The 10,214-nt window shown below is 32.3% G+C and overlaps 1 protein-coding gene across 1 annotated transcript; it reads right to left on the bottom strand.

Moving 5' to 3' along the window:
- Positions 1-587: 587 nt before the first annotated feature.
- Positions 588-2,959, bottom strand: LOC114740174 (probable disease resistance protein At4g27220). Its single transcript, XM_028928303.1, has 2 exons — positions 713-2,959; positions 588-626 (listed from the first exon to the last, which is right to left on the bottom strand). The coding sequence occupies exons 1-2, from the start codon at positions 2,957-2,959 to the stop codon at positions 588-590; spliced, it is 2,286 nt and encodes a 761-aa protein (XP_028784136.1).
- Positions 2,960-10,214: the final 7,255 nt, after the last annotated feature.

The following is a 10,214-nucleotide window of genomic DNA, read 5'->3' as shown; positions in this document are numbered from 1 at the left end:
TGAATGTAATTTTTGTAGATACGTTAACTAAAAAAAAAGAACAAAATAAGAACAAACTTGAAAAATGCCACAATAGCCTGACAGCAAAGTAAACAATTCTAGTAAAAATTAATTTTTGCAGGTAACTAAGTTTGAAATTTTGTCAGAAAATTAAAACAAAAAAAAGAATAATTACAATGATTAGTCATCAAAACCACGAGCCACATTCTCAGATATTTTAGTGACAGGGACAATTTCCAAAAATATCAAATTAAGGTGCTTTTAGGCTGACGAATAATTTGAGGCATCATTATTTATTTTAATACTTGGAGTTAGCTTTTCTCTTTTATTAGCTAATTTTAAGTCATTAAAAATAATAGAAAGCTGCAACCTTCCATAATAGCCTAACAGCAAAACAAGTAATTCTAGTGAAAATGATTTTTGCATACAAGTTTGAGGCTAAGTTTTGTAGGAAGATAAAATAAGAAAAAATGTGAATAAAATAATCTGAACATACCTTGTTCAAAAGCGACTCAGACATTTTATTGGATATGTTATTTGTTGCTGCTTCATGATGTGCTGAGTTCCCAAAAATGGACTCAATTTGGTTACTTCCAATCCGAAGATGCCTTAAATGCGGAAATGATCTTCCATCATGACCATGTAGAACATTTTCAAGCCCATTAGATCCATATAAACACAAATCTTCAGCTCCTTTCATCAACTTTCGAACCCCAGGCTTCAAATGGATATCACTCTCAAGCTCAAGTTTCAATACCTTTGAAGTTTTATAGCCGACCGTCCCCCATTCCCAGTGCTTCCCAATGAGTATTTTGTATCTCTTCAAATTCATATCTAAGAACAAAGTCTCTGGCAACATAGAGACATTAGGAATATGAATATCTAGAGAACAGATTGGCAAGCCCTTCAACTCGTCAAGACTTGCATTTTCATTAGCTTCAGTAGATCCTTCAACTTTCCACTGGTCAAAGCTATTTCCCATAAGCAAAACCCCCAATTTTTTGAAGCTAGATAGCAGTTTTGGTGGAATCACTTTGAGCTTGGAGCAGTGGGCTAAATTCAACATTTCTAAAGAGGTTAAGTCTGCCAATTCAATAGGCAGTTGTTGAATTTCAGAGTAAGCAAGACTTAGGACTTTTAACTTCTTCAAGCTTCTAACCTCAATTATGTCTTCCAGCAAACAAGAGTGGAGACACAATGTTTTTAGTTTTTGCAGGAACATGAGCGATGGTAGTGACGAAAAATGCACATTGGTAAATGCCAACACTTTCAGCTCCTTTGATGATTTGAAAAACATCATAGGTATGGCCAAATCACGTTCTGTGCTGTCTAGCAAAAAGAATTCTAATCTCGGACCATGCAGCTCTTCTGGAAGGTCACTGATGTCACTCTTTTGTAAGCAAATTCCCTTGTAGTCTTCAAGCTTATTTTTGCCAGGCCATTCTTTCAAGCTTCTATGCCTCACAATGAATGCTTTTAATTCATTGGGTGTGATCGACAATACAACATCTCGAAAGACGTCATGTATTGTAAAGTAATGACTAGAAAAACTATCAAGAAATAAGTTTAATGATTTTAGCTTACTTACGGCAGCAGAGACTCCAATGTGGCCATCTTCTATGTTTTCTATGCCGTCAAGAATATCTAACCCCATAGAGTACATGAGCAGGTCCTCAATTGAGGGATCATGGGAGAGCATGGCGGAGAGCAAGAAAATGCGTTTTTTCTCTGAGCTTAGACAATCATAACTCGACTTCAATATCTCATCCACCTCTTTAATTCCTGTGATGTTTCTTCTTAAAGGATGATTCAATCGTTTACAGAAATCTTGCCACTCATCTAGATTTTTTCCCCTTAATGCGTTGGCAGCCGCTACAATCGCTAATGTCAAGCCATGACACTTTCGAACAATCTCATAGGCTACAGATATCAAGTTGTCAGAAGTGCTTGAGTCAATAGGAAGTTCAGAAATCCTCTTGAACAACTCTAATGCTTCATTCTCTGACAAAACACCCACTTCGATAATATCTTTGCATTTCATGTGATTTAACAGCAGCATTCTGTCCCTTGAAGTTAGTAAAATTTTGCGGCCTTCATTCTTTTTGCTGTCATTTCCAACACCAACAATGGGAATCCCAACTTTGACCAAATCATTTTGCTTCCAAAGATCATCCAAGATTAGAAGCAGATTCTCCTCTTGCTGCAACCTCTCACACAGACGACAAGCTCTTGCTTCTTCAGATTCGTCATTGAGTTGCATACCCAGCATCCCTGCAATCCAGGCTTGAATCTTCACAACATTCAATTCACTAGAAATAGTTGCCATGATCACCCTTTTAAACATGTTTTGATTCTTCGCCTTCATTGCTACTTCTTCAGCTATAGTGGTCTTGCCAACACCACCATGTCCACACAATCCGACAATATTAACACTAGGATTATGTAAGTGCTCCATAATTTGATTCACAATTTGCGTTCTTGAACCAACCCCTTCACTGCTTTCTTTGTTGAGTAATTCTGGCATCGATCGGGGAGGAACAGGATATGAAACCCTATCAAAGTTTCTCTTCCCATAGATTTCAACAACTTCTTGTGCCATTGCCTTTGCTCTTTTGCTTAGTTTATAACGTAGCCACAGGTTGGGACAGGAAGTCACGCTACAATCTGTTTTTGCTTGACTCTCTTCTTCATGAAACATTTGTGTTTGCTCTAAAATCTCATCTGCTGTGCGCAACCAATGCTCAACTTTCTTTTCAATTTGTTCTAAATTGTTTCTAGCATTATCTATTTGGTGTTGTTTGGAGCTTCTTTCAAGGGTGAGTTCCTCAAGTCGTTCATTGAGCTCCTCAATGTTTCTGTGATACTGAAACAGATAACGAAGCTGCTCCCAAGTTAGGTCGATCACTAGATCCCGAAGCTTCTCAACCAAACCACTCAATGTTCCGCAAGTGATATCCATTTAATTTGTACTCTGTCAAAAAGATATAGCCAAAACTCATTTAAACTTGGGTTGTGAATTGATGCAGAAATATTGGTACCCTTCAAACAAATGTCTCACCTTTTTTTTCTGAATTAATGACGATGAAAACTTGATTTCCCCTTTTCCCTGTCTTTCCTTTTTCACCCTGTGGATATCAAAGCAAGAGTGAGGTCATTCAAATGATCACGAGTGACAATATTAAATTATTTTCAGTCAAAGTGTTTTTTTTTTAATTTATGCAATATCAAAACATGATCACTAAATTTTGGCCCCTTACAAATATATATTTGAAATTCTAGAACACGTCACCATGCAGGTGAGGTAAGGTGACAGGCAAGCTTATCATTAAACAAGTAGGACATAAATTTAACGTGCAGTTTTCTTTCTTCTTGAAGAAGCATAAAAAACCAGCAAACTCAAAAATGATCACAATAAAGGGAAAGTGCCAGCAAAAAATGCAAGAGGAGAAAACCTAGGATTTTTTTTATTTTGTAATATGAAAAAGAGAAAGAAAAAAAAATTGCAGAAAAGATGTTTAAGAACAAGTTGAGAAATCAATAAACAAGAAGAAGTCAGGAATGCTGTGCAGTTATGAAAGAAGACGATGAGAACCAACAAAAATATAGCAGAAATTAGTGAAAAAGTGCAAAGAAAAGGAATAAAATTCAGAAGAAAAATAATTTCTGAGAAAATGCTGAAGAAGAAGCAGAGATGAAGCTTTGGGAGGAGTAGATCCCCAAGTCTCTCGTGCATAAAGGAGTCAATGAATGAGACCCACAGCAATTAAAGTAGAGGCACTTTTAGGGTGTTTGGCAACTTCCAATCTAAAGTTTCAGAAGGACTTTTTCATAAAACGAGATAAATTCTTTTACATCTTTATTTTATAAACCGTAAAAGCACTTTTAAAACTATAGTTTGATTTCTATCCAAATACTTTTTTTTAAAGTTAATTTGAAACCCCATGACATTGGCCGGAGGATTTAAATTTTAAAGGTGACTAAAGAATGACGTGTAGGGTCTAAAAGTGACAAATCAAGCGTGTGGGGCCCCAACTTGGAAATCCATGCACATGTTGTTGCACAAATTTAGGTGAGTACCTTCTATGCAAGAAAATATGAGCTAGTTTTTCTACAATAATACTCGTTCTAATTATTTACATTGAAGTAAATTACAAAATAGCACATACATCATCCAATAATCTTGTTACGAAAATACCTTTTTCAAGGGAAAGGCAAGAACAAGGGACCGCAAAGATGCTTTGAAAATTCTACAAAACAAACTTTCCTTATATTTTTTAAATATTTTATTTTCATAGACCAAAATATTAATTGATGGTTAAATTACACATGTTGAGCCAAAATATCTCTCTTTCCAATAAAGATGATGTTTAAAATTAATTCAAAATTATATTAAATGTAAAAGTCTAATTCATGTGAACTCTTTTTTTTTTTCCAAACTCAGCGACTAATTAATTAATGATTCGAATAGTAAACGCTGCAAGAACCAAGTTACAATTAGTCAAAATTTCAACAAAATTAATATTATTTAATGGATTGAGTTTTACAGAGTTAAAGTTTAATCAATAATCAAGTTAAAATTATGAGACCAAAGTGATTAGTTTTTCCTTTAAAAAAAACTACGATTTTGGGAAAATTAGAAGGAAACCCATTTATTTTACCCAAAAAAAAGAAGAAGAAAAACACCAGAGGGTATGTTTAGACATCATGTAAAACTAGGGAAACCACACCTTAATAAGTAACTTGCCTTCAATATATGGTTGGAAGTTGGAACAAGTTTCTTTTTCTTTCGGTTGGTTGCTGTCTATTTTCAGAAACACAAGAATATGCTGCAAAAGTTGGAAAACAAATTGAACTTAGTAAATATGGATCAATTGAACAAATACTAACTTGGGCATGAATCTATATTGTCTAACTTACCGCAGCCGATGTGAAACTTTGCAATTTAAAGGCATATAAACCTCAGATCTCCCAGCAGTAATCAGCTTTCCTCAGTGTTTCAACACAGATCAAACCATGAGAGAGCTCCTTTTTGCGGTGTTTTGAACAACTTTTACAAACAGATGCTTCACAACAATCGAAGATAACTGTAAAATCTGAAAGTTTTTGAAGAAAGCTGATGAACTTGTGAAATCAAAAAGGGAAAAGAACATCGACTAAACTAGCTTTTTTTTTTTGGATATATATGAGCCGTCACAAATTGAAAAGGGCAGGTTTTTTTAAAAAATGATCACAGCGACAGAGAAGTGCCAGCAAAAAAATTCAAAACGAGGAAATTCAGGAATTTTTTAAAGAATTTTTTGAATAAAGAATTTTTTTAAAAGGAAATTAGGGTTTTTTGATCTCTTTTTTTTTTTTTTGCTTTTATTTGGAATTCTAGAACACTTCATCATGTAGGTTGAGTATGGGCACAGGCAAGCTTATTACTGAGAAAAAAAAAGGCATAAATTTACGCTTTCGGACATATTACCCAAGTGTAAAAAGAACATCGCCTTTTATTTTTCCCCATAAATATTCTGAAGGCGGAGAATATTTTGCTGCAATAGAAACTTACGATAACGATGTGAAGCTTCGCAATCTGAGTCCGATCTATCAGCAGCAATCAGTTTTCCTTAGTGATCCAACACAAATCAACATGACCACCTTTTTCCTCTGTCTTTTTATGATATTTTGAGCAGCTTTAAGAAGCTGATCTTCACACCAATCAAAAGTTTTAGCAGAAAGACTGACTTACAAAAACAGACGGGAAATCAACATCAACTAAATAAGGAAAACAAAAAAGAAGATGAACTCAGATAATATAGAGCAGGGGGAGTAACACTTTTTTTACGACACGGGTAGTGATAAATTCAAAGTGCAGTTTTTTTTTTTTTTTGGGATTTTTTCTTAGAAGAAATATCGAAAACCAGCAAAAAGTAAACTTGAAAGTGGTCACAATAAAGGAGAGGTGCCAGCGAAAACTGCAAGAGAAGAAAATTTTAGATTTTTTTTAAAAAACTTTTTGGATACGAAACACAGAAAGGAAAACAGAATCAGAAAATAAAAAGGGAATTACAGAAAAGATGTTTAACAACAAGCTGAGAAATCAAGAAACACAGAGGAAGTAAGAAATGCGGTGAAATTATGAAGGAAGACCACGAGAACAAACAAAAATATAACAAAAACTAAGTGATATGTGCCAATAAAAGGAAGAAGATCGGAATTTCTTCTTCTGCGTTCAAAAAAGACAAAATAAAACGAAAACCAGAAAACTCAAAGAGCACAGGAAATTTGAGAGAAAATGTTAAAGAAGAAGCCGAGAAATCAGGAAAGTAGCGGTGATGTGAAACTATGAAAGACGAAGCAGATCTGAAGCTTTGGGAGGAGGAGATCGTGAGTCTCTCGTGCTTGCATGAAGGAATGAGTGATGTAGTATCAGCATGGCAATGAACAAGCAATGAACCAGATTCAAAAACAACTGAAGTGCGAGACTGGAAGTCACTTTTCGGTCCCCAAAAAAAAAAAAAAACCGTAGGTCACTTTAGAGTGGTATATTTTTTTCCTATTCATTCTCCAATGCGCCGTGTGTACCACGCTTCATACTCATCACAAACATAGTCATGGATTCCTCATCTTAATTTGGATCATTTAAATTAATTTTGGATGGTACATATTTAATTAAAATTTTTTTATACATTTTAAATATTTTTTATTTTAGTATACATCAAATTTAAAATAAAGATAATTCTATAACTATTACTTTTTTAAAAATAAATTTATTATTAAAAAACTGCATATTAAAAGTTTTAAATCTGAATCATCCATATCAAATTTTAAATGGTTTATATTATACCACAGCGTTAAACACACAGCACTCGTCATTGCGATGCGCGCTTCTTTTCTCTTCTTAGAGGCTTCTTTATCACATTTCAAATTTTAAAATTGTCTCTCTCTTCACCTTCTCTCTTCCTGTACTTGTTTTATATTGGCAAACTTAATTTGACAGTGGTTACAATTTCACCTGACTCTGAATCAAATCCCTCTAGCCTTTTTTCTCTTCTATTATATGCAAGCAACATGTATCAGAAAGACTTGCATATCTGATGAAATAAACTAGGAGGATTCAATTTAAAAAAAAAAAAAACTGGAGGGACTTGATTCAAAATCCAATGAAATTGTTATTACTGTCAAATTAATTTTCCCTTTTTATTTAGCCAATGCATGACAGCACTTCATTTGTCTTTTTTCCTTTAGTCTGTATATAAGGTTTTTCAACTTTAATTTTTTTTATTACAGAAATTTTTTTAATTCTTAGTAATAATAATGAATTAACCTTCTTTTACAAAATTCGAACATATAACACTAATTTTTTTACAATTAGTTATTGCAACTTTAATTAGATTATTCTTTTTTTGTGGTCATATTTGTAAGCTTTTTGAAATAAAAAAATTAAATTACTTCATCTTTGGCAAAACTTATTTTTAATATCCTCGCGCAAAGTACTGGAAAAAAAATCTAGCTGAAAAGAAAAAAGTAGTGTTAGAGTAAAAATGTTTTTTAGATTGATTTGGGTGCTCTTCGATCTTAGCGATTGCTTGTGTAATGGAATTCAAAATGGATGATATATATTTAAAATTCAAATAAGAAATCATTTTTTGTTCGTAAAAATCAATCTTTTTAATTTTATAATACTCCCTCCATCTTTTATTATAAGTAACAACTGCCAAAATTATGTGGTTCAAATGTTAATTAAATTTAATTAAAAAAATAAATGTATAAGAGATATACATATTTTTTTAATTATATTTTTATTTATAAAGAGAGTACATAAAAGATAATGAGTAAAAATTTACATAGAGAGATAACAAATAGCATATATTCATAGGTTGAAAATGAAAGAACAAGGTTAAAATTTTAGATGAAGATAATTTATTTCTTATATTTAGGTTGTAAGATTGGTTTTATGAAAAGAGACGGAGGGAATACGTGAAACAGTTATAAAAGTCAAAAAAGTAATTGAAATTTTAATTTTAAAAAACAAGTGAAGTAAATGAGAAAACAATGGTAACTGCAAGTGAAATTGACATATGAAGCAACTAGTACTGACGGATTATCAGATTACACAGGAAAGAAATAACCATAAATTTTATGATTGAATGATATTAATGCAAAGTGGTGGTAAAGTGAAAGTTGGAGAAATAGGGAAAAACCATTTTCCTCTATACATGTACAAGTGATAAATACTTAATACTGAAAATTTTATGGCTGGTTGGCATTTTTATTCTTTTCTAACTTTATTTTATTAGTTTAAATCTACATCCATTCCCATATTTTTCTCTCTTTAAAGTTCCATTTTCCAATTTTATTTTCTTCTCGACCTCATGTCTCTTATTTTAGGTTTTATTATTTTATTTCTGTTCCCGAATTTTTATTAGATCTTAGCCATTCATCCGTTAGGCAGCAATGGGATTATTTGCAACTGATCTTAGCCCTCCATTTTAATCTAGGGATTATCACCATTAATCTCCAATTAATCCATTCAGTAGAATAATCTCCACTTACTTCCACTAACATTATTAAATTAATACCACCGTCATGCAAGATTTAAAATACCCATTCCACATTCATGGATTGGGATAAGCATCTTCACGATCGGATTAAACATGGGATTGATTATTCTCCTTGGAATTTGTCCTTTTGCTTCCACGGCAATCAATTAAAAACAAAAAAAAGGTGGCGTTAAAGCCTAGGCATTTTTTAAAGATTAATTTGGTCGGGCCTCATCGCAATAAAGTTTAAAAGAAAAAATAAAAAATAAAAACCCTAGAATATATAAAATTATAATTTAGGTTTTTCAATTCACAAAATTGCTGTTAGAGATCGGCTCTTAAATATGAATTATGAAATCTTAAAAAAAAAAAAAAAGACCAAAATAACCTCTTCTTCTCCTCTTTCATTCATCTCATCCTCTCTTCTTTCCTTTTCTTCCGCTCTATCTTTTGGTCCTTCTCTTTCCTTCTTCTCGTCTTTGTCACTGTCTCCGACTCACACCAAGCTTGCAAGCTATGGCTTCCCTCTTGGTCTTTTGATTCTCTATTGAGGCTTGCGTTTGATATTTATGCTTTTTAATTTGTGTTTTGGTTTTTCCTGACATTTGTTGTTTGATCGAAGCCATCGGTGTAGAGATAACAAAGATAGTTCCAGCAAGATTTGGAACGGTAGTGGTTCTTCCTGACATTTGTTTTCTATGGCTTAATACGAATGGAGCGACTTCTCAAGGAAAATGTCGAATATCGATCTGTTATTGATATTGGCAAGACATTGAAATCAAGCTCTTATTTAGTTTTATTATTAAGCAAGGGTAGGTAAAAATAAATATATGATGAATTTTGTAACTTTCAATTGTAACGAGCATTTTCCCCTTGGTTTGTCAAATTCTTATTCCACCATGTGTTGTATAATTATGTTAATAAATCATCTAAAATTTGTTATTACTTAATCATTGAAGCATGAAACAAAGTTTAGTTGTTACATATTTTCTGAATGATGTGTAAGCGTCAATTTCATTATGTCCTATGTCGTTTTAACAAGGTTGCTATGATAATATACTGGTTTTTTTGTTATTGGTTATAAGAATGTTGTTATTTCCAATGTAAATTTTGCCATTGGTATATTAATGATGAAGAATATTTTGTTTGTATTGCAAAAATAAAAGCTGTCATGGACATACTAGTTTTTTTTAATTATTGGCCTTAAGAATGTTGCTATTTCCCAGCTAAATGCTGTTCTTGGTATACCAGCGATGAAGAACATTTTGTTTTTATTGTAAAAATAGTTGTTGTCATACCCATATTAGTTTTTTGTTATTGACCATAAGAATGTTGATATTTTCAATATAAATGTTGTTATTGATATATGAAGAGTATTTTGTTTGTTTGGCATTCAAGACATATTATTTGACATTCACGACTTTTTATTGGCAACAAAATAGTAAAACTAATGTTAATTTTTGCTCTAGATTAAGTTAATATGAATAGCTTTTCAACACTTGTTACTTTTCATACTGAACTTGTCATTAACAACTAAATCATTGAAATTGACATCAACCAATTTTAGTTAAAAAAAAATAGCATTATTTTCATAATTTTGGTGCCAATACCATGTATAGTATGAGAAATAACAAGTGTTAAAAAGTCATTTATATTAATTTAAGTTTTAATAGAAATTGGTATTATTTT

This window comes from Neltuma alba, unplaced genomic scaffold (genome assembly GCF_004799145.2).
Source record: "Neltuma alba isolate B1F8T4 unplaced genomic scaffold, ASM479914v2 tig00003072_pilon, whole genome shotgun sequence".
Lineage (NCBI taxonomy): Eukaryota > Viridiplantae > Streptophyta > Magnoliopsida > Fabales > Fabaceae > Neltuma > Neltuma alba.
This window is presented reverse-complemented; position numbering and strand designations above follow the sequence as displayed.

What these genes read in the sequence shown, in the direction of transcription:
- LOC114740174 (XM_028928303.1), bottom strand. Translation starts at nt 2,959, where the DNA reads ATGGATATCACTTGCGGAACATTGAGTGGTTTGGTTGAGAAGCTTCGG. An exon ending in ATATCCATTTGAAGCCTGGG is followed by an intron (nt 627 to 712) that starts GTTCGAAAGTTG and finishes TCATGATGGAAG; the next exon opens with ATCATTTCCGCATTTAAGGC.